The 23,804-nt window shown below is 37.3% G+C and overlaps 1 protein-coding gene across 1 annotated transcript in view; it reads left to right on the forward strand.

Annotated features, from left to right (window-relative positions):
* Positions 1–21,090, forward strand: part of LOC128733539 (protein starmaker) — a 37,891-nt gene extending 16,801 nt beyond the window's left edge. Inside the window, exons 2-5 of the mRNA XM_053827191.1 lie at positions 8,802–8,986; positions 9,319–9,406; positions 18,573–19,199; positions 19,445–21,090. Coding sequence (XP_053683166.1) covers positions 8,802–8,986; positions 9,319–9,406; positions 18,573–19,199; positions 19,445–20,470 — 1,926 coding nt within the window. The 3' untranslated portion in view covers positions 20,471–21,090. The remainder of the gene's footprint in view (positions 1–8,801; positions 8,987–9,318; positions 9,407–18,572; positions 19,200–19,444) is intronic.
* The last annotated feature ends 2,714 nt before the right edge of the window (positions 21,091–23,804 follow it).

Genomic DNA, 23,804 nt, shown 5'->3' on the forward strand with positions numbered 1-23,804 from the left:
TTGACCATTCAATCAAAGTTACCCTCATCAACATGTTTGTTAGCCCAGCAACGACGCTTCATATTGAATGCGACGCCGGGTGATTTGCACCGATAAAAATCATAGTAGTCTAAAACATAGCGTATACGATAAATGGCGGGAAAAGTAAAATAACGGTTTTTTGCTTTTTTCCAACTTTTCGCTTAGAATTTCATTATTATTTGTACATATAAACCTGACGCAAACCAAAACACATCAACTGAAAAAAGAATCATGCAATTCCGTCCTGCCGTTCTTGAGTTTATCCCTTACAAACAAACGAACCAACTTGGTTTTATTATATAGATATATATATATATATATATATATATATATATATATATATATATATATATATATATATATATATATATATATATATATATATATATATATATATATATATATATATATATATATATATATGTGTGTGTGTGTGTGTGTGTGTGTGTGTATGTGTGTGTGTGTGTATGTGTGTGTGTGTGTATGTGTGTGTGTGTATGTGTGTGTGTGTATGTGTGTGTGTGTGTATGTGTGTGTGTATGTGTAACGCTTTCAATCTCACTCACTTTTCTCGGAGATGGCTGGACCGATTTTAATGTCCTTAGTGTCAAATGAAAGGTCTAGGTGTCCCATAGGTCGCAATTGAATTTCATACTGATCGGACTTTTAGTTCTAAAGTTATGTATAAAAATACGAAAAATATGGGACTTCATTATCTCATAGGAACCTTAACCGATTTGAACCAAATTGATTGCATATGAATGAGGAGCCTTACAAACCCTTAACTTCCAAATTTCATGACGATTGGGCTTGTAGTTTGAAAGTTACATAAAGAAATGTGAAAAAACAGTATTTAAGGGGAAACCGAAAATGGCTCAAAGATGGCAGGATAAATGGCTACCGTTCGATGCATGTATTGTTTTGTGCCTTAAAAATGCATATGTGTTGGCAGAGCACGTAATCAGCGCTCCCAGTGCTGTTAGAATTTCCTAAATCTTGTCATTCCATTCGGTATCCGGTATATGTCAACAAACGCTCAGCAAAACGTAATTACTAATGGAAAATAAATTCAACGGATCATATAGATCATTACGTGTTCAAAAAACGTATAATCTGGAATTGGTTAATACATATTTCGTTGCGCACATATTTCGCTGCACTAGCGCTTTCCGAAAAAACAGCACCACGGTCTCAAAGTTTCGGAAACAGCACCACATCAATGAGCTTTTAAAGAGCTTTCTACTTTTGCCGCATCGATAAGCTTAGAGAATGTAAACAAACTAACAGCTGATCAGCAATCAAAAACTCGCCTTCAATGCAAACGGATTAATTAGCCATCCTATTGAATGCATAGGATCAATAGGATTGCTGCTGCAAATCTTAGATGAATCAGAAATTCTTGATAAAGAAAATAAACCATATTTCGGGATGTTCGTAGTCGGTGCGGTTGGCTGCGGATAAACTGTGTTTATGTTTGCAAGCTCTGCCATTTGACATATATTACCAATACTAATGCAACATTCAAATAAACGTTTAGGTTTTTAACGAACACATGAGATGTACAGTACAGTGTGTGTCGCTCTAACACAATAACGTTAGCCACTTTCGGTGTCTCCTTAAATCGTATTAGATTATTGCTGATTCCTTGCGTCTAACCACAGACAAACAGACGATACACTCGCGTTAATTCCATCGTCCAATCGAAAACGACTTATTTTTCAAAAAAGCATGTTTCGCAACATGGCCACATCGCGGCGCGCGTGTGTTGCTTCGAGTTTTCACTATGAAACCATACAAATGTAAAAACCCTACAGCATAAAACCCTGCAAATGCAAGCTACTCCGCAACATGCATAACAGAGGGTGCTAGTGTGCATGAAAAATGTGTAGGACGATGATTTTTAGGCTGTGAACCATTTCGCGAAATTTTTAACTTTTTGGTTAAAATTTGACAGTTCGATGGTTTTTCGAAAATAACCCTGCTCGGGAGCATGGTTAGTTTTGACCAAGGTTTTGACAGTTCGATGGTTCGTTTCAGAGCCAATGAGATATGCACAGGTGAGGAATAGAGCTTCGACGTGTTTCACTGATTTTTCGTTGGAATTTTTTTGCATTGGTATGGATGCTTATCGCATAGAAAATTTGTTCAAACAACCCGGGTTGAAATGAGATGAATTTTATCTATCAAATAAAAGCAAATCAACATCAAAAATTCATCCAATTTTAACTCGAACAGAATAAACAATATTTTCATCCTCACCTTATAGGCTCTCATTGAACAAAAAAAAACTATCAATACGTCAAATATGAAATGGTTCGCATTCTGAACTGATTTTAACCACTCGAGGAGAAATAACCATCAAACTGTCAAATTTTAACTAAAAAGTTAAAAATTTCACGAAATGGTTCACAGCCTTAAAAGATTTTCTTCTATGTATCCTGTCAGTTCGTCAGTGGTCTAACCATGCCACACACTCTCGACGAAACCTACTTGCGGAACGAATATTTTTTATTTCGCTAGGTAACATGTTCCAGAAAACGATGCCTTTAACAAATAGAGTGCTCTGGTAGTGAGTTGTCCGAAAACGGAGTAATAGATAGTTTCTTGTAAGAGTACTTTGAGCCGGTTGCAGTTTTTCGCTAAGGTATTGTGGACTTCCTAAATTAATTATTTTAAAGAGCATCATGCAAGCACTTACTTTGAAAAAGTTACAAAATTTGCAACCAATTGGCTGCTGGTGCAGATGGGAGACCCTAGAAAAATTAAAAATAAAAACATTTCCTTCTTCTTAATCTTCTTCATCGTTTTCGTCTTTTTCACCTTCTTCTTCATTATCATCTTCCTCTTCTGCAGAATCACTCGTTTCACGTTTTTTTCTTCAGGTGTAATATAACACCCTCAGCATCAGGAAGATTTTTAAAGTTGTATTGTTCCGTTTATAAAAAACTATTGATAATCGGATCCGTAGAAATAGTTATAGAAATACATTCAATTATACTCCGATTTGTATTTTCACGCTGATTTTTACGTGTGAAATGTTCTCTTGCGCACTACTCTTATCACTTTATTGCTTTCCTCTTGTGCTTATTCTGTCATTCTTCCTATCGGTAATATAGTTGTTTGAATTATTGCACTACCATAAACTAAAATTCTGTGCATTACAGTTGGCTTATAGTACTAGGAATATAACCCGACGTAAAGTTTTGCGGCATCGAAACAAGTTTTGAATTTCACTGGATTAACGTGTTCTGAACAAGAAAATGCTATGAGAATATTACTCAATCTTTTAATTAATTAATAGGTATGGAATTCCCCTGAACCTAAACTGACAATATCGTTTGTTGCAAAAAATGACAATAGCGTCAATGCAAATTGAAAACGGACTATTGCTGGAAGCAGTTGCACTTGAATAATAACTGTGTATCGATAGAGCGTTAAAGTGCTTAAAGAAGTTGAATCTAGTCTAATAATGAATGGCGAACAATTTTATTCGAGTGAAATGAAAATTTGTAATATAATTCATGCAAAATGAGCGAGCAGTAAATTTGTTACCATTTGACAGTGTTTGAATCATATTTGAAAAATCTGCGTTAGTAACGTACAAGAAACATATTCTTTCTTTTCAAGAAAATGATGCTCTGCGCTACTCTGCGCTAAATCAGACTATATTCATTTGGAAGCATATATTTTAAGCTAACTTTTACCGATAGTGTCAATAGTGGCGAACCTTGGCTTCAAAACTTTCGAGCGTATTTTATGCAAAAATATCGCATTTTTTTAATTAAAATTAAAATTGTGCCATACTATAATAAAATTAGTACATAGCTAATATATTTGACTTATTCAGTACTATTTTTTGAACAACTTTTCCTTAGATACTGTTAAAATCCGAGCTACGGTTAGACCTCCAGATAATTTTGAAATTGCGTTATTTTTCAAAATAACGCTAAAACATGCTGACGCAGCATATTTTAGAAAGTCGTAGAAAATTCAAAATAGGTCGTATTGATCCAAAATTTTGGATTTGAGCACTTCAATAGTATAGAATTACAGGAAAAATATAGTGGAGAGTCAAAATGAATTTTCATTTTTTAGCTGATGGCCAGCGATTCCCCACTGTGCCCAGTGCTCGCCAGATCTTACTCTACCTGGTCTTGCCACCCCACTCGCTGTGCCCCGGCCCCTCTTCGTCTTGTTCCTTTCGGATTCGATGCGAAAACCATTTTTCGCAACCATGTTCTGCCCAACGTATCCGTCCAGCTTTAACCACTTTCTGAGATGGTTCTTAGCACCTGCCGTTCTACGAGTGTTCGTAGGTACGGGCACGAAACGTGGACATTGCTAGAATAGGTTCTAAGCAATGTCCACGTTTCGTGCCCGTAGAGGACAACCGGTCTAATTAGCGTTTTGTACAGTGCGCACTTTGTTCGGGGCTCAGATGGTTCGACCGCAAGTGTGTTTTTTTTTTATTTTTATCCAGGTACTAGCTGACCCGACAAACTTCATATTGCCACAAATTAAACTGTGTTGTACATAAATCGTGAATCTTGGATGACCTTTGTCACAATCTTGAGTTTTGCAAGTTTCTGGGGAGTTCATGGGTATTTTAATATACAAATTTTCCTCACAGTAAAGTAGAAAACAACTCCCCCCATTGCTTAACCTGATAAAATAAAGCGGATAGCATTTAAATATTCTTTATCTTTATCTTAATTATCTTTAATTGTTGCTGAGTAAGGTAAACCTTTTAAATTACCACAACTAGTTTTGAAATCAGTTCTGTACACTTCATACATAAAAACTAATTTTAATTTTGCTGATATTCTCTATTGAACCAGGCCATGCAATCTCGCCGAAATACAATTGAATGTGTAACTGTTTTTAACTTCGTTTGGAAGTAGGTTCCAATAAGCAATGCCCCTAACAGATATAGTATTCGCCATTTCATGGAAAATCTCTTACGTAGAAAGTACCATTTCGCAGGGGTGACTCAACTGAAGGAAAGTAATAGAGGTCAGTAGATCTAGGAAAATAAATAAACCTAGATAGAGGTGATCTCTACGGGGGGCCGCTCCCCGCAGTAGCCAGCGCTTCCGACGGCAAGTCGCCGGCACCACTCGCGGCCTGTGGCCGTCTCGCGCTGAATTATCTAATGTTACTATTATTGATAGTTTTAGGTGGTCTTGTTATTGATTAATGTTTTATGAAAGAGTCTAAAATTTCTCGAGTTCGATTAGTTTTTTAGTTACGCAAAAATTTCGGTTTTATTTGTATGAGAATCCTTATCCCCCTACCACAGGGGTGATGGGTCTCAAAACATCATTAAAAAAATTCCTGCCTCCAAACCCCCCACATGCCAAATTTGGTACCAATTGCTTGATTACTTCTCGAGTTATGAGGAAATTTGTATTTCATTTGTATAGGAGCCCCTCCCCCTAAAGTAGGGAGAAGTTTCAATTCACATCACATCACATCAGAATTCACATAGAAAAAATTCTTGTCTCCAAAAACACCCACATGTCAAATTTGGTTCCATTTGCTTGATTAGTTCTCGAGTTATGAGGAAATTTGTATTTCATTTGTATGGAAGTCCCTTCCTCTTAAAAAGGAGAGGGGTCATTATTCCCCTCCTAAAGAGGGGAGGATTCTCAATTCCCCATAGAAAAAAAATTGCCTTCTAAAACACCCACATGCTAAATTTAGTTCCATTTGCTTGATTAGTTCTGGAGTTATGAGGAAATTTGTATTACATTTGTATGGGAGCCCATCCCCCCTCCTAAAGTGGGGAGAGGTTTCAATTCACTATAGAAAAAATTCTTGTCTCCAAAAACAACCACATGTCAAATTTTGTTTCATTTGCTTGATTAGTTCTCGAGTTATGAGGAAATTTGTATTTATTTGCATGGAAGCCCCCCCCCCCTATACAAAATCTACTAAATTATCTTTATCTTTTTTTGACAGCTTGAGAAAAAAATTCCAAAGTTTTAGTTGTCACCCGTTAGAATCACGCAACAAGCAAAAAAAAGAAACTAGACCAAGACATAAAGAACCTTAAATCTAAAAACGTGAAAATGACGGAAATAAATTTAAACTGACTCGTCGCCAATTCGTTAAGCGTCTCGACACACGCAAATCGGTTTCAACCTGTTATCGAATTATCGAAAAATAATAAAATAAGGTATTAGTGGTACATATATTGTACTCCTTATTCAAGCTCAAAGCTTTTGAGCGTACATAGAAAAAGAATAAAAAAAAGGGTGAAAAAACAAAATTTGGCCCTCATTTTCTTTTTTCTCTAACGGTTATAAAAGTCTTTGCAAAGCTTTTACCAACAAAACAAAAAAAGTTTGTTTGAATACGTTGTGTAGTTTCTGAGAAAAAGGTACATAAAATTCCAAAATTGTGTTTTATAGGAGCGGCGTTTTATTCCAGGTTGTTCCACGCCGTACTGGAAACTATATGTATGTGTATGGAAACTATGTGTATGATCGCTTTTCGTCCACTTCCCGCGATCGAATCATTACATTACTAGTTTCAAAATAAGTGAAAAATACTGTAGAATCGAAATATGAAAATTTTTATTTTTATATCAAAATTTTTAGTCGTTCATGTCCCCCTAAATGTAGTCAAGCAGTAACAAAATAAAAATATACAGTTCGAAATCGATTATCAGGGTTGACGCTATTGGAGTACAGGACAATTACGGGGCTAGTGCAACGATCTTACTGACATTGCTGGCTAGCCAAGATTCGAACGTACGACAACTGGCTTGCTAGACCACCATCGTACTTGTATGCTAACTATATTTTAAATCATCGCCGAGCTTGGGAGCTAAATCCCAAAACGGCCATTGGCTTTATAAACCATGTGGTACCGAATTGGGGCACAGGATTACAACTATTCCGCTCAACTCCATCAATGGGTATGAGCGATCCGTAAACTGTGTACAGCAATCGGGACCTGCCACAAAAGACGATCATTAAGACTGTCGCAGTGGCCTTTTAACCCAATGCCCTTCTGGCATGCAAAAAAAAATGGTTTATAGCATTGACAGATATCTTGAATCAGTTTATACTGTGTTTACTTATTCCTAATATTCCTAATGCAAACGGAAACAAAATTTATAAGGTAACTAACTGGTCCGGCAAACTTCGTATTGCCACAAATTAACCTGTGTTGTACATCATCAATCATCATCAATCTCGGATGATCTTTGTCACAGTTTCGAGTTTTGAAGTTTCTGAGGCGCTCACCCTTAGATGATTCATTTTGGCAGTTACGCAACTATGAAAGCATGGGCAGTTTAATATACAAATTTGCAATTTTTCCTCTCAGTAAAGTAGAAAACAACTCCCCCATTGCTTAGCCAGAAAGCGGGTAATAAAGCGGATAGCAATATTCGCCGTGATTGTATAACATTTCGCCGAATACCATTTCGCGAAAAACCTTAAGCGGAATGTACCATTTCATGGACAACTTTTTCGTGGAAAGTACCATTTCGCAGGGATGATCCTCTCCTTACTCGCTGTCGCTCGTTTGGACCCAACTGAAGGAAAATAATAGAGGTCAGTAGACCTAGGAAAACAAATAAACCTGGACAGAAGTGATTTCTGCGGGGAGGCAATTTTTGTTTTATTTGTATGAGAGTCCTTATCCCACTACCACAGGGGTGAGGAGTCTCAAACCATCATAAAATAAATTCATGCATCCTTGGTTCCATTTGCTTGATTACTTTTCGAGTTATGAGGATATTTGTAATTTATTTGTATGGGAGCCCCCCTCCTAAACAGGGGAAGGGTCCTAATTCATCATAGAAAAAAAATTTGCCTCTAAAAACCCTCACATGCCAAGTTTGATTCCACTTTATTAGTTCTCGAGTTATGAGGAACTCGACTCCACACAAAGAAATTATTGATCTGTTATTCGTGACGTTGTATTTATTACCTTTTGTGAACACCGAAAGTCAGCAGGATATTTTCCAAGCAATAGAGAATCTTTATTGTTCATGTGATAAGTAGAATGAATGTGTTAAGGGGTTTTATACAGTTGAGCGGCCTAAAAATGTCAGTTTTGTTAGTATCTTTCTAGTGAAAATTTTTTAACTGCCTAAAACAAAAATTGGTATATTTGTTAGGATAACTATATTTCGACTGTATTTTATGCTATAGTTAAACTCCTGGAACACTTCTAAATTTTTTACATGAATACCATAACAGAACATGATGATATCTATGAACTGAATTAACGGAAATCAACAAATCAAAAAGAAGTTGGTAATATGATATATTATCTATAGATTAATCGAAAGAATTAAGGTAAGAATAATTTTTGACAAAACGGCGGCTTCTCAAACACAAAAAAAACTATTTTTCATAGTAATTTTCGTCTTGCATTGTCCATAATCTAAAAAAAATATGGATGTGAAGAAAACCTTCGAAGAAAATATTCTTCTCACTGACTTGGTAAAATGAATTTTGAGAAAAAGGTTAGTTTCACGTTCCTTCTTCAACTACTCTGAAACGCTCTTACAAATCTTCGTGTAACTTCGTAAATGTTTGAAGGATAGGCATCAAATTTTCTGTGTGCATACTTAAATATATGTAGACTACGATCGTGAAATAAAAATAAAATTCTGTTCGTATATGCTGTATATAATCTCTACGGGGGTGCTAAATTATCCGAATGCAATATCTGAAATGCATTTCATTAATTTTAATTCAATTCTAGCATTCTAGCATCAATTCTAGCATACTAATTGAAAAACCATTTCTTTGTTTCAGGATTGTCGCGGATCTTCAGCGATAGTAAAATGCACATATTGCCGCACTGAGTTTGAGCAAACCAGCAAAGGATCTACAGCAGCAGTGTGCAAAAAATGCGAACAGAACGTTAAACAATATGGTAAACCGTCCGCCTGCGAACTTTGCAACATTATCGCGGCATTCATCGGCTCCAAGTGCCAAAGGTTTGTTTATTTTCACTTTTCATGTCGATTGTAAAATTCCGGAATCCTCATAACTACCCCGAGACAAAAAAAACTGTTGTGTGAAATTATGGAATGTAACTAACCAGTACCTGCTATATATCAACGCAATGAAACAACCGATTTTTACTGAGCAGAATTATTTGTGTTAAATTGCATAATTTTTCAGACAGTTCTGTCCTTCCCCTTTCCTCGTTATATCCTTAATCCGCAAAAACCTATCAACAGTATCAGCAGAAAAGAATTACTGCTTCTAAGCCCAAAAAGTACGTTTGATTATGACGCAAACATATTTGTACCATTCCCCCGACTAGGTGTACAAACTCCGAGTTAAAGTACGGACCGGCGGTATCTTGCGATCAGTGCAAACAGCGATGTGCCTTTAATAGGCCTGACTATAAGGTTAGAACGTCACGCCAACTTGCAGTGATGACCACCTTCATCTGCCATTAACAAGCTCTCACGGCCCTTTGATAAGGCCGACCAAGCGGGGCCGCCTGACGGGGCCCAGTCTATGAGCACTGAGCACTATACTATGGTGGCAGTAAATGAAAGAAAGAGGAACGAGTTTGCTCAACCCAAATTGGTGTTATGTTCTTATCCGAAAACACTTCATATCAACATTCAGCTAGGCGAGATTGGAGGCAGATTTATAATTAAGAATAAAACCTAAAAATTATCGTGGAAAGAGTTTTAATATAATTGATAAGTGATGATTAAAAAAAGACGTGGTCTGGTAGCTAATAAAATATCACTAAAATGAATCTTCACGCGATATGAAGACAACCACAATGTAAAAAAAATTATGCTATGCAAATTGTAAAATTACTTTAAAAGCAGCACTAGTCACTAGTCATCAATTAACTATGTTAATTGATAGGTAGCACTTAAAGAAAAAATATATACATAGTAGTTAATATTACTACAATGGTTAAGAAAGGATATCAAAAATTCGAAGATTTTTGCTCCGTACCATAATTTTAATTACTCGATGGCTCGTAAAAGATGTGTTTAACCCATCCATTAAAAACAATACTCTTATGCCAAATTGCAAAACAATTAGAACAATTCTCTGGAATTTAAGAACATATTTAACATATCTTCAAAACCATGTGTGTGTTATATTTTGTGTTTCAAGCACACTTAGAATTAAGCGCTGTTTTAAAATAAATTAAACTTCAAAATCGGCTGCTCGAATCGAAAAATCTAACTAGAAAGTTTACCTAACAAGATATTCTTTGAAGAAAAACACTAAGATGAAAATTAGTTGCAACCAAACTATTAATTATTCTAAGCTAGCTCACATGGATGGTCATATAAACAAAATAGTATTGCGCGTTGTAGACCGGGAACCCTATTAAGATCGCAAACAACTGACAATTTATAGTAGACAAATTTTTGTTTTTCGTCTATTTGTCGCGTTTTGTTTTTGCATAAACACAACGATATACCGTGCTCCAGTGCTAGTCAAGCACTGTGTGCAATGGGATACCAAAATCATTGCAATCTTTTAATATACGAAGTAATGCGTGTTCTAAAGTATTTTCTATTTAATTGGCTTCATCTTCTAAAGCTTTTCTTACAATAGCAAGATTGAATGTCTTAAGTTTTACATTTGTTTCCCGATTTACTATTTCTCTAATTCAAAAAATAATTCTCTAATGGAACATCTAAAATCAACCACCCAATAAATTAAAAATATATTTGAGCCAAAAATTTTGATGGGCAGAGGTTTGAACCATCCTTCGGATAGGCGATTTGCCGCCGTATACCGGCATCAAAGTAAATTATTTGTTTTCAATCGGTTAAGGAGAAATGAGTCATCATTAATTCTGTGAATTCGAAACGCAGTTTTTTTTGTTTGAAATAAAAATTCTGATCATGAAAATATATTCTCAGATTGGCAAGATTCAGATTGGCAAGTAGAATGCAGTGAATAATGGGTGACAACTAAAATTTTGGAATTTACTTCTCAAGCTGTCAAAAAAGACGAAGTTATTCGAGTAAGATCTGATTTACTGAGATTAAAGAGACATTGTCCATTGTTGAAAAAAAAATTAGTGAACATTTGAAAACGGTCAGTAACCGGCAGTTCGGCGAAGCTTCCTTTTGTTGTCGGAACAGAAGCGTTGAACGGCTGTTCTGTCAACTGCGAATGCATCGTGACTCTCCAGTTATTTTTGTAGAACAAGGAGCTCAAAATCCCGAAGAAATCTTCGACTGAGGCAGATTTGTCGGGTTGTTGGTTTTGAGTACAAATGGAATCGAATGGATATTTAGGAACGATTGTGTTTTTTAGCGTAATGCGATGTTGATTTATCCGGCTTAAAAATGTATTGTCCATCTGCATGATGTTTTTGTAGAAATGCGATCAAAATTTTCTTCAAACATTCGCTCTGGTACCCATCTTGATTGATAGCAAACCGGAAGGCTTGAACCATGATTTAGAAATAACTCTCAGGGATATGGCAATGTACAGCATCACTTTCTATTCAAACTTATGCTTAATTTGTATTTTATGTTCGGAGATGCAGTAAAACTAGCCATGGAATAGTATCGATCATTTGCGGGAATGTGTAGTAACTTTCGTCGTCCAAAACGAAGCATTTTCCGGAATAATTGATTGTCAACCAGTAGCATTGTGATTTCAGTACTTTATTTCGACTCTATTTAATGTTTTGATGATGTACTGGTGGGAACAGTTGAAGTTTTTTGTGGCATCCTGTTGGCTTGTTGAAAGCACGAGATAGAGAACGAAGCGTTAAGTCAAGCGGGTTGCAATTCATCTTGACGAACCCCCTTTCGACGAAGTCGGACCATGGCTTTAAAATCGAGCTTTTCGACTAGTATGAATAAAAAGGCAACGATTTTGATGGAACGTATGTTTGACAAATAATAATGCTATTCGCAAATTACTATTTACTATTATTAGTGTGGTAGTGAGTCAGGTATTAACCCATTATGACCCAGCGTATGATATATCATACCTCATCTTCAAAACCTGTTTACTGCTGAATGTCAATAGTTAGCATTGTTAATATATCACTACAAGAGAGATAAGACATCAATCTGATGTGTGTGTGCTATAATTTGTCAGTTTTTGTCATTTCATCTGTATTTTCAACAGTGCAAAGTTGTAACAAATGGCGGAAAAAAAGTTGAAAAAATGGCGAAAAAATTTTTGTCTTCAAAATGCATGAAAAAGTCTACATTTAGTGACGAAACATTACCTGCCATGTAAATTAGTATTTATATGTAAAGTCTATCACAAAATTCGATAAGAAATCTGTAAAAAACTTTGTAATTTGTTTGTTTGAAACTGAGCCTATAAAATATTTAACCTGCGATATTTTGGCCTTGAAAGCATTCCAAATGACGATTTTGCGTTTCCCGACACATTCGAGCCATAATATAATAGATTACAGAGTTTCACTTCATTTGGTCCAAATTTAGGTATACCCGGGTCATAATGGGTTAAAAGAAATGTATTGTAACTTTTGGTCGCTAGTTTACAAGAATCGGAGCTGTAAAACAGATAAAGCAAAAAATGTATCCCTTCTGATCAGATTGTACTGATTTTCAAACACATAGGGTAAAATGCCAATGACTGCATACCTAATTCTTTTACCAATGATTGTACATCTAAGCCAGATTTCCTTTTTAAACCAAATTATTGTGCGATATTGTTACAGAAAATGATTTACTGTTGAACCAAAGGAATAATGCATACGCTTTAATTTCCTTTCAATCAATATAAAGCGTGAATTGATTCTGGAATCTACATTTTATTAGACATTATCCATTTATACGAAGCATCCAGTGATAGGCAAATTATCGTAGCAGGCAGATTGAATAGCCATCGAATGGAATAAAAACAGAATACCAATAGGAAATATTGTAAGGAAACAATCAACAGTATTGGAATTTGTCACATTAAGTACCTAATTATTTTGGAATAGCTTCTTTAATAAGCAAACATTGATGTCTTCGTAATTTCGAACTGTTCATAGCTTTAGACACTAGTTTGATTCAATCGCTTATTGAATTTTGCTTGCCCATTCAAGTATCGAATCGTTATTAGATAAAAAAAAGCACGTGTTATCAAGACAAAGGTCCAACTAATCTAGCAATTTAACTATCTAACCGAATTATAAACAAAAACAAAGATTATACAAAACACACTATAGTAGTCACCAACAGACACAACGACAGACAGATGAACTATTTGTTTAATTTTTTTTTTTCTTAATCAAATCTTAGTCTCATTTCTGGCTGTATACTTGTCCATTCTGTTTACTATTCGCTTGCTGCTTAGCCAGAAGATAATTTGATGATGTGTTTTGTTCCCAGAAATTTCCTTAAATGTCGTAAATTTGTCCACATCTTTAAAAGGAATAGCAAAGCTTCATTCAGCCAATACTGCAGATAATTACTAGTTTTACAAATGTCTCATTGGCAACTTTTTAAAATTCTTTTTGGCTGGACCGGTACAGTCACATGAATGGAAATTGAGTCAACGTGATCATGCCATGCCTGCTCATAACAATGAACCTTGTCGGTTCTTTTCATTTTTACTGTCCCTTGAAATGATGCTCACTTTACCCCGGTAAGACAACACTAATATCGCTTTTTTGCGCGAAGGATACGTTCCTCGTAAAAATAAACCGCGTAAATTCTGAATGCAAAGCAAAGTCTTGTGTTATAAACGTCTTTTTAAGCCTTCTTTCTAATCGACAGACTTTACAGCCGGTTATTAGAGTACAGGACAATTACGGGGCTAGTGCTACGATCCTAATGACTCTAGCAGCACTACTAAGCGAGATTCGAACATTCGATGACCGGTTTGTTAGGTCAGCATCGTACCTCCAAGCAGGGATGGTTCGATCACTTTGACTCAATTTTGATTCATTTGACACTACTGTCTCAGCCGAGCAAAATTTGACAAATTGATGTATGGAATATTTGTAGATAATAACTAGATCTACAATTTTGCTGAATAAAGTGTTGTTGTAACTTTTGTAGTTACGGCGCTACAATGCTAGTACCTCTTTAGTAACTAAATGAACGTTCATTTAGTTACTAATGAGGTACTAGCATTGTAGCACCGTAACTATAAAAGATACAGCAACACTTTATTTAGCAAAACTGTAGATCTAGTTATTATCTACAAATGTTCCATACATCAATTTGTCAAATTTTGCTCGGTTAGGACGCTACTGTCAAATGAATCAAAATTGAGTCAAAGTGATCGAACCATCCCTGCCTCCAAGCTACTGGGTGGGCGTAAATTCTTAAATTCATGTAAAAACCGCATAAGTTTCGAAATCCGCATAAAAATCCGCGTTGATTCCGCGTAAAAGTCGACTTCAATGTATTTTCAAAATGGTGAACCATTTGAACCAATCACTAGAAAATGTTTTGAAAAGACCTAACTAGCAAAGTACTTGTTGTCAAAGCTTAAAATAGGTTAATTCTATAAATAAAGCATTCATCATAACTTGAAGACCTTATTTTCTGGCGGCAGAATGTTAGAAGGTTAAGCACGTGCTGACTTTTGCCCATCTTGCCCCGGGTCCCCTAAATGCTTGCAACCAGCAAAACGCAAAAAGGAATTAAAACTATTTTAAATACTATAGTATAGTATAGTATCGTATATGATGGAACATCATTTGATTTAATCTTTGCATACGACCCATGGTAGCTGTGTTTTAAAATCTGCTGATTGGTTATTTAATGATATATGGGATCTCAAACTTATGATTTTAGTACTCGATCAACTAATGATTGTAGTCAGGGCCCGACAGCGTCATCTTCAATTGAATATCGTCACGCAACGGTGGAACTTTGGATTTAGCTGAGGTGGGTCCGATAGATTCCAAAATTGGCTTCCATAAGCGTCAGTGAAATCGATTTCAATTCATTATGAGGCTCGCTTTTGCTGTTCCATTTTAACTATTCCATCAAATGTTGAGTAGAAGCTCCGGACTAGTAAAGCTTGCGATTGGAAAAATGTCTTGAGCTCAAGCGTTTTTTAAAGATTTGACCCTTCTTTATCGACAGACTTCACAACCGGCTATTTGAGCACAAGATAATTACGGGGTTAATACAACAATTCTACTGACTCTATCTAGCAGCAGCCGAAATTCAAACATACGACGACTGTCATGTTAGACAAGCATCGTACTTCGAAACTGACTGGGAGGTCAAAAGTCACTTGTGAATGGAAATGATTTGAAATTTTATAACAATGTACATCTACAATGTAATGCTTATTCTAATTAATCAAATCAACATCAACAAATCGCATCTGGCTTTAAATTGTCATAGCCGTTGTTCAACAAATAAAAAAAAGTCCCGTTCTATTTAAAACCAATGGAAGAAAAACTCAGTTTTGTTGCATTCACAGCCATTGTTGATTTAGAATACAAATTAAACATTACCAAAAATGACATTTTACAATTTACATTTTAATTTGTTCGGTGCTAAGGCGAAGTCGCAAAAATTAAAAAAAGGTTGATGACAGCAAACGATCAAGAATTCCCTAAGCTACATTTTACCCTAATCTAATTACACAATAAGTTTAGTAAACAGCAAGAGATATGAGATGATGTTAAACGACTCAAAGGGTCAAAACTACAAACAACACAGAGCAGCAAAATTTGAATTCTTTTTTCTCGAAATCAGAAGTTTGCCACTTGGTCCAATTTGACTAAATCCTATGGTAGAAAAAATACAAGCTACATAAAACTGAAAACTGATAAAGCCGACATGGCATTATGTTTTTGTTAGCAACATAATGATTTATAAAAATAGCCCTTGACTGCCCAAGTCTGTTGTATTGTGAGGTGCTTAGCATAAAACTAGTATAACTAATCGTTTGCATTTCTTGTCAAATTGTTCTAGAAAACATATTTATTCACTTAGTTGTTGGTACTTTTTTATTTGGTGTGGGAAAAATAAACAAAACAAAATAGAGAATAGTGGACATGCTCTTCATGTAAATAAATTTTACTAATCAAACTAAGATTAGCAATCTAAGAATACACTATAAAATGGTAAATTTGCGATAAATAATTCAACCACCTTGAAATTTCCGAACTTGTAGTTGAGCAGTCACTTCGTTTGTGGTTGATCTGTATCGAGCTGAAGAAGATAAAGGGAAAATATATCAGTAAAAATACAAGTAACAAATATATAAACTAGCACAAAATATATAACAAGTAACTAGTAGACCAACCACGTGTTTTTTGGCTTGGTGATGAGGTCAGGCATATATAATTAATATTTTTTGGAACGGTAGTTCTTTTATAATTGACGAAGAAGAAAGTAATGACAATGTTTTCTAGTGAAGGAGAAAGAGTAAGGTAAATTAGTAAATTAACTAGTTAAACTAGTAAATAATTTTTTGTTAGAGATTATACTATATAAACATTTGATTATTACTACAAGAATAAAATCATTAAACATAGACAGAAAATCAAAAGTTCGCTCCACGTAAAGGTAGTGTTACTATACCTAATAAAAAAGGCATTCAACTTTTGACGTTGCTAACCCATTTTAACTAAATTTGATATAGCTGCTACAAGCATTGTATTGGATGGTAGCGTTTAAGTTTAATGCTACATCCTGCTTTGAGCATTCGGCCAACTGTATATGGTGTATAAGGCAGTCTCCTGATCTTCCTACAATCCCTTAGAGTTAAAATGTCGATGGGCATTTTCAAAAACAATATCATGTCTTAACGCCAATGAATTCACAATTATTAATTTAAAATTCATGAAACAATTTGCGTGAGTTTGATCAGGGATCAGATCATCAGATCTCCTCTATTCCAGCCGTTTATCGAAAAGACTCGCATTTGTAAAACTGATATCTTAGAATTAATAGCAATAATAGTAGTTAGTAACAATAACCAACACTGACACTAACGATTTAGAAGATTAACGAAATATAATTCTCAGAATAAAATAGCAGTTGTGTAGTTTTAGAAACCTTGTAAAATGGCAATGCTTATGTACTATCTACTGCGCATTAACGGGATTGACGACTTAATCCAAGCATAGTATACAAACACAAAAAATATCGAGGCTGAGAAGAAAATCCTTAGATAAGCTGGTATCTTACTACCAATAATATGATTAATTGAATATGTATAAACATATATTCTAATCCAGAGGATTGGCGTAGTCATAAGCAAATATTTCCAATACTCCCATATTACCCTATTGCTGGTTCCGAAAAATAATTGTCTGAATAGTTTGAACCAGCAATTGCCTGAAAGAAAGCCGATAGTGCTCTAAGCTAAAAAAAATGTGCTCTAAACTAAATGGAATAAACCCTATTCGATTCTGCGAACTTTTTTACACAAAGTAATTAGGTTCTTAGGTTTTATTTTCTGTTTTACTTTTTGTAGTCCAGTAAAGTGAAATATTGTTAAAAACACAAGGAAAATCATCAAAATGGGATATTTCCCGATGAGAAAGAAGAAAGGGCGGTTACCACGTGGTTGATTCACTGGAAAATTTTACGTAAGATCTTTTAAGTTTTATCAGCTAGCCGACCGTTTCTAAATTGCACCGGTTTTTTGGCTCGTTTTGCCCACAAGTCACGTGCCCCATCTACTCTAAAAGTTAACGAAAAACATTTTATTTCTTCATGGTGTAATCTCGAAGGCCAGAGTTTTATTATTATTATTGTTTACTAAGTTTACTATGAGTTAATTTATTTGCTTTTAAAAAGTCAGTACCCGGGACTTCTGCATACGGCTGGGAATACTAGTGTTTAGATTTATATAGTAATATTGGCCATAATTACATCAGTATGAGAGCTTTCTTTTGCACCGAGCAATATAGAAACATGGCATCTTTAAAGACAATGCTGAAGAATATATAAGTTTACATTCAAACGCCCCAAATGAGCACACTTACGCTTAGTATCTTTCAACATTGGTTTTCAAATGCAAACGTTTTTGAAACACGCAATTTAGTTTTTTTACTTAATAACACAAGTTCTACTAATGATAGTAAAATTAAAACATAGAAAAACATACTACGAAGCTTAAAAATACTTGGTATTTCACTTCATATTTTTTACGGCTTTTTTTTTTTCAAAAAATATGCGTTATACATATTTATAAAACTGATATTAAAATTCTTTTAATTTTCGATTATGTAGTTCTAAAAACAAGAATCTTTGAAAAAAAATATAATTGTATATTACCAACAAAATAATAACATGATATGAAAAATCATGCAGTATAACTATATGAATGTTAGCAGATTCTGGTAATTTATTTGTATGTTTGTTGTTTGTTGTCGCTCAAATGTCTTACAAATTTTTCCGAAACATAATGTTAAGCAAATTAGATATAAGGATTAATAATTAACCTATTTTAGTTATAATTCTGCCTCCAGCTGCGCCTAGAACACCAGATGCATCCTCTTTCTTTCAATACCAAGCCGATTCCGAACTTATCTCTGAACATTGAAAATGCAGCTATGAAGCTCGACACCATGCTGGAGAAATAGATGTCGACATTTAACATCCGGTTTTATCCCTCTACTTTCAGGTCGATGGCAAGCTGCTGTGCTGGTTATGTACGGCATCCTACAAGCGTGCGCTGACCAAAGCGCGCCAGGCTGAAAGCGATCGCCGGCGGGCGAAAAAACGCAGTGCCGATGGGCAACCATCATCGATGTCGGCACCGACCGCTGCCGCACCCGGTGGCACTGGCAGTGGCAGCAACACGCTACCGCTGGGTTCGAGCAGCAATTCTAGTAGAGATCGTGGAGGGGATCGCGGATCGTCGGATAAAAACAAGAGCAGCTCGTCAAATCGTGGGATGTCCACGCTACCCCCGTTAGGCGAGCTCAACGTGGGACTTGGACCATTGGAAATGCCTGACAATGGTCCTCCTGGAAGTGCAAGCGGCGGTGGCAGCGGAATGGACCGCCCCGACAGTGCACGGAAGGATAGCGGTCGTCACCACTCCAGCAAAAAGCCCCGCTCCGATCATCACATCAAATCGATGGGTCCGGAAATACCAGAGAAAGTTGCCAAGAGCGCTAACAGTGGATACGTGGATCCTCATAGCACCGATCATGTGATCGCAATGACGCAGCTGAAGGAAACGATAGCTACCTTACAAAGGAAATTGAAACAGAAGGACGCAATTATTCTAGATAAAGAAAAGGAGGTAAGTGTGAACGCTTTATTACCTATATTTTTAACAGACTTTTTCAACCTTTAAGTTTGTTCGCGTCCTTTTCCCCTTTAACCTGTTCTTTTTTAAGACGAATCAGTTATAACACAGTTATATGTTTTGTTGATCAGTGACTTAGCTAAAGTGGTTAACATAAAATGATTGAACCTTCGGTTCGTTCCGGAAGCAATCCGTAATTCTAATTTTATTCTAAAAATCCACAACATTCTAATCGACAGATAAGCGCTTGGAAGGGAAAGCATTTATACCTGGAACAGGATTTGATGAAAAAATACAAAGACATGGAGAAGAACTATGAGTTCAAGGTTGACGTACTAAACAAGAAGCTCAAATCACAGCTGCTGGAGATTGCCCAGCTCTCCAAGTCGGCAAAGGATGCCGCAGAGAAAAAGAAGAAACCGATCGGGTTCTTAGCGACCACCAAACTGCATAAACTGAAGTCCGAAGTCAAAGAAAAAGAACGAGAAAAAACCACCAGCCGCAATCGTGTCATTGAAGATGACGATGAGGATGATGATAAGGACGATAAGGAAAATGACAGTGATAAAACTTCGGAGAGAGGAGAATCCGGCAGAAATACACCGAAGGAAATTGGCAAAGACAGCCCTCGCGATGTTGACTCCGGAAAAGAAAGCCCTCGTGATTCGGATAAAGATGATGATAAAGAAGACGAAAAAACAAAAAAGGAGAAAAAGGAAAGTGACTCTGAAAAAGAGAAAGATGACGAGCAAAATAAAAGCAACGGATCAGCAAAAGTTGGAGAAGATTCTGATAAAGAAAATGACGACAAGAAGGAAGAAGATAAAAATGCCGATAAGAGCGAGGAAAAGGACCGAAGCTCTGAACGCGGTTCAGATAAGGGTTCACGGCGTAATTCAGAAACTTCCGACAAAGCATCAGACAACGAATCCGATAAAGACTCCGATCATGGTTCTGACAAGGACTCTGATCGTGGATCAGCGAAAGGCTCGAACCGTGGCTCGGAACGTGGATCAGAAAAAGGATCCGACCAAGGATCTGATCGTGGATCGAACAAAGGATCAGATCGCGGATCTGACAAAGGATCCGATCGAGGTTCCGATCATGGTTCAGACAAAGGATCAGATCATGGATCCGATAAAGGATCTGATCGGGGTTCAGACAAAGATAGCGACAACGAATCTGATGATCGATCAGCGAAGGGCAGCGATAAGGATAGCGGATCCGATAGTTCCGATCAAGACAGCGATCGCGATTCCGATTAAATCATCTATCACAAGTCAATGTTTTGTCATTATTATGGGTAAAATTAGGATTACTCTCGATCAGCAGTTCACTTTTAACGATTAGGAATAGGCTTTTTCATAATTCGTCGTTTTTTTTTCAGTTTGTTGCAAATATAGGAATGGTTTCTCTGCTTCAGCTTTTGTTCAATTATAGTTACATTTTCTACAATTAGGACCTCATTGAAAACGACACAAAACATATTTGTAAGGAAATAAATCATAAAATTAAAATAACTATAGAATTTTAAATATTATTATTAGCAATTAGTTCAAATCATCGGCTCATTGTTCACCGTTAAATGTTAATAGCAGTGTTGTTTCAGTGAACAGAAAATGTAATGTCATTGCATGATAACACACTTAATAGATTTTGATTTCTTCTTGCTATATGGTTTCAATATTATGAACTGCAGAGTTAAATACCTACTATTAGATAATATACATACTTGTATTGATTTGAAAATAAAAAGAAAACAAAATGTAATGATAAGTGCTATGTTGTCGATGATTTACAATTAGTGCCCATTCTTGGAGCTGTAAGAAGTAAACAAACTGTCTAAGCAAAACATGCATTGTAATGATGAGATACATATACTTAAATTCAGAAATAAATAAATAAATGCTGAAACATTTTTGTGAGTATCTAATTTTGTCAGGAAGAAAAGCGCCGCATTTCCATTCCACTTTTATGTTGAACATCATTATTAAGAATCGTCTCAAAAGTCGCAGGTTGTTTTTGACTTTGCCATCTTACACGTTAGGACCCTTTGTTCCTGATGCCTCTGGGTTTGTTTAAGCGAACCGTTTTCGTCGCACTGTCATCCGGCATCCTTACAACGTGTCCGGTCCACCGCAGCCTACCGACTTTCGCCAAGTGTTCGATAGGAATCTCTCCAAGCAGTGTCTGTCTGTCTGCCGATTGATGTTTTAATTACCGTCTATAATAAACTGCACTGCACTGAGAGGACGCTGCGTTTCAACATCCAGCGGTTAAGGGCAGACGGCGTAGCGGTGGAGTACGCCAGGAAGCTTAACCAGCGAATCGCAGAACAGCAGGTAGAAGGACAAGATATAAATGGGCTGTGGAGGATCATCCAAGGTTCCATCGAGATAGCTGCGAGAGAGGTGGTAGGCACGACGCGTGGAAGACAGCTGGTTTGATGCCGAATGCCAGAGAGTGACAGATGAAAAGGACCTGGTCAGGAGCCGCATGGTCACTGCGGCAACGCGTCAAAACAGAGAGAGGTACAGAGAGAGCTGCGAAAAAAAAATCCATCGTCTAACGAAACGCGAGTGCGAGGAGCACGTCCTCGCCGGCGCAGAGGAGCGATACGCCAGCAACGACACACGGATTTTCTAAAAAACGGTGAGATGCAGGAATTTTGCCATCCCTGTGATGTGCAATGATAGTGCTGGCAACCTGCTTACCGACAAAACGGCAGTAGCAGCCAGGTGGAAGGAGCACTTTCAGACGCTGTTGAATGGAGAGCTAAATGCGAAGATCAGCAGGGACAGGATAGGAATTGTAAGCGATGGTCAAACTGCGGAGCCACCAACACAAGAGGAGGTTAAAAAGGCAATCAGTGAGCTGAAAAACCGTAAGACTTCTGAGAAGGACAGTATCCCGGCTGAACTTCTAAAAGCGTGGAGCGAGCGGCTGTACGAAGCAATCCACTGGATCATTGTCAGGTTCTGAGAGAAAGAACAAATGCCGTTGGATGGCCTCATTTACCCAATTTTCAAAAAGGGACATCGACTGGAGTGTAAAAACTATCGAGGAATTACTTACTTTACTTTAGTGGCAACGGTCCGTTACCGATCCTGCGCCGAACGAATTATAGTCCTCCAGTACCGTCGGTCCTGGGCTGCCGTTCTCCAATCCCCACGAACACCAGCTGAACGTGCATCGTCTTCGACAGCACACACCTACCGGGTGCGGGGTCTGCCTCGGAGTCTACGGCCTCTTCCTGGTTCTCTGCTGAAAATAGTTTTGGCTACTCTTTCATCGGGCATTCTGGCCACGTGTCCAGCCCACCGCAGCCTGCCACATTGCACTACCGTCACTATATCAGCATATTTGTATACTTGGTACAGCTCGTGATTCATGCGTCTGCGCCACACTCCATTTTCCATTTTGCCACCAAGTATAGATCGCAGAATTTTACGCTCAAAAACCCCAAGCACTCGCCGATCAGCTTCCTTTAGCGTCCATGATTCGTGTCCGTAAAGGGCCACCGGGAGGATTAGTGTTCTGTAGAGCGCCAGTTTTGTGCGAATTTGCAAACTACGGGACTTCAGCTGGCTATGTAATCCGTAGAAAGCCCGATTCGCGACTGCAACTCGTCGTTTCACTTCGCGGCTTTTTTTTTTTCATGTGTGGACTCATTACTGCGACCAGTATTAGTTGATCTATTGTAATATCGCCCGGGTGTTTGCTGTATGACCTGCACTGCATTTCTTTTTGCTATAATCGCTATTGAGTGAGCGATATGCTTATTAAATTTTATGCGTGCTTGCGTGTATTGGGGTTTACCCTTCCTTCAAAGCTTAATCTACTTTACCCACTTATTCCTCGCTGCCAGCACTATCCCATATTATAGCCGTCCCTGGCGAGGACTCATTCGTACCTCTGACCAGTACACTTAACTATAGGAGGGACATTTGCACTGTTAAGAGGCTTCAGAGGGTAAATATAGAATTCAGCACGAAGGAAGGGTAAATGGAGGGGCCTGAGAATAAACCCATGCTAAAGTCACTTGACATCGAGAATGGCTTGATTCTACTAAGATTCGAACCCACGACCACTCGCTTGTCAAAGCAGACTCGGTAACCTTGCGGCTACGGAGCCCCCCTCACTTCGCGGCTTACATCGTTGTCACATGTCACGAGTGTACCAAGGTATATAAATTCCTCCACTACTTCATATCGTTCCCCATCTAACTCCACCTCGGCACCAACACCACTTGAGCTCCCACGTTCCCTACCAGCAACCATGTACTTCGTTTTGGCGGTATTAATGGTAAGTCCCAATCTCGCAGCTTCCCTTTTAAAGGGCCTAAAGGCCTCTTCTATTGCTCTACGGTTGATTCCGATGATATCGACGTCATCCGCAAAACCAAGAAGCATGTGAGATTTCGTGATGATAGTTCCATTCCTTTCCACGTTTGCTCTTCGTAATGCACCTTCCAAGGCAATGTTGAATAGCAGGTTAGAGAGTGCGTCCCCTTGCTTCAGTCCATCCAACGTCACGAAAGCAGCTGAGGTCTCACCCGCTATTCTAACGCATGATTTGGATCCATCCAGCGTCGCACGA

The sequence above is a fragment of the Sabethes cyaneus genome, chromosome 2, assembly GCF_943734655.1.
Source record: "Sabethes cyaneus chromosome 2, idSabCyanKW18_F2, whole genome shotgun sequence".
NCBI lineage: Eukaryota > Metazoa > Arthropoda > Insecta > Diptera > Culicidae > Sabethes > Sabethes cyaneus.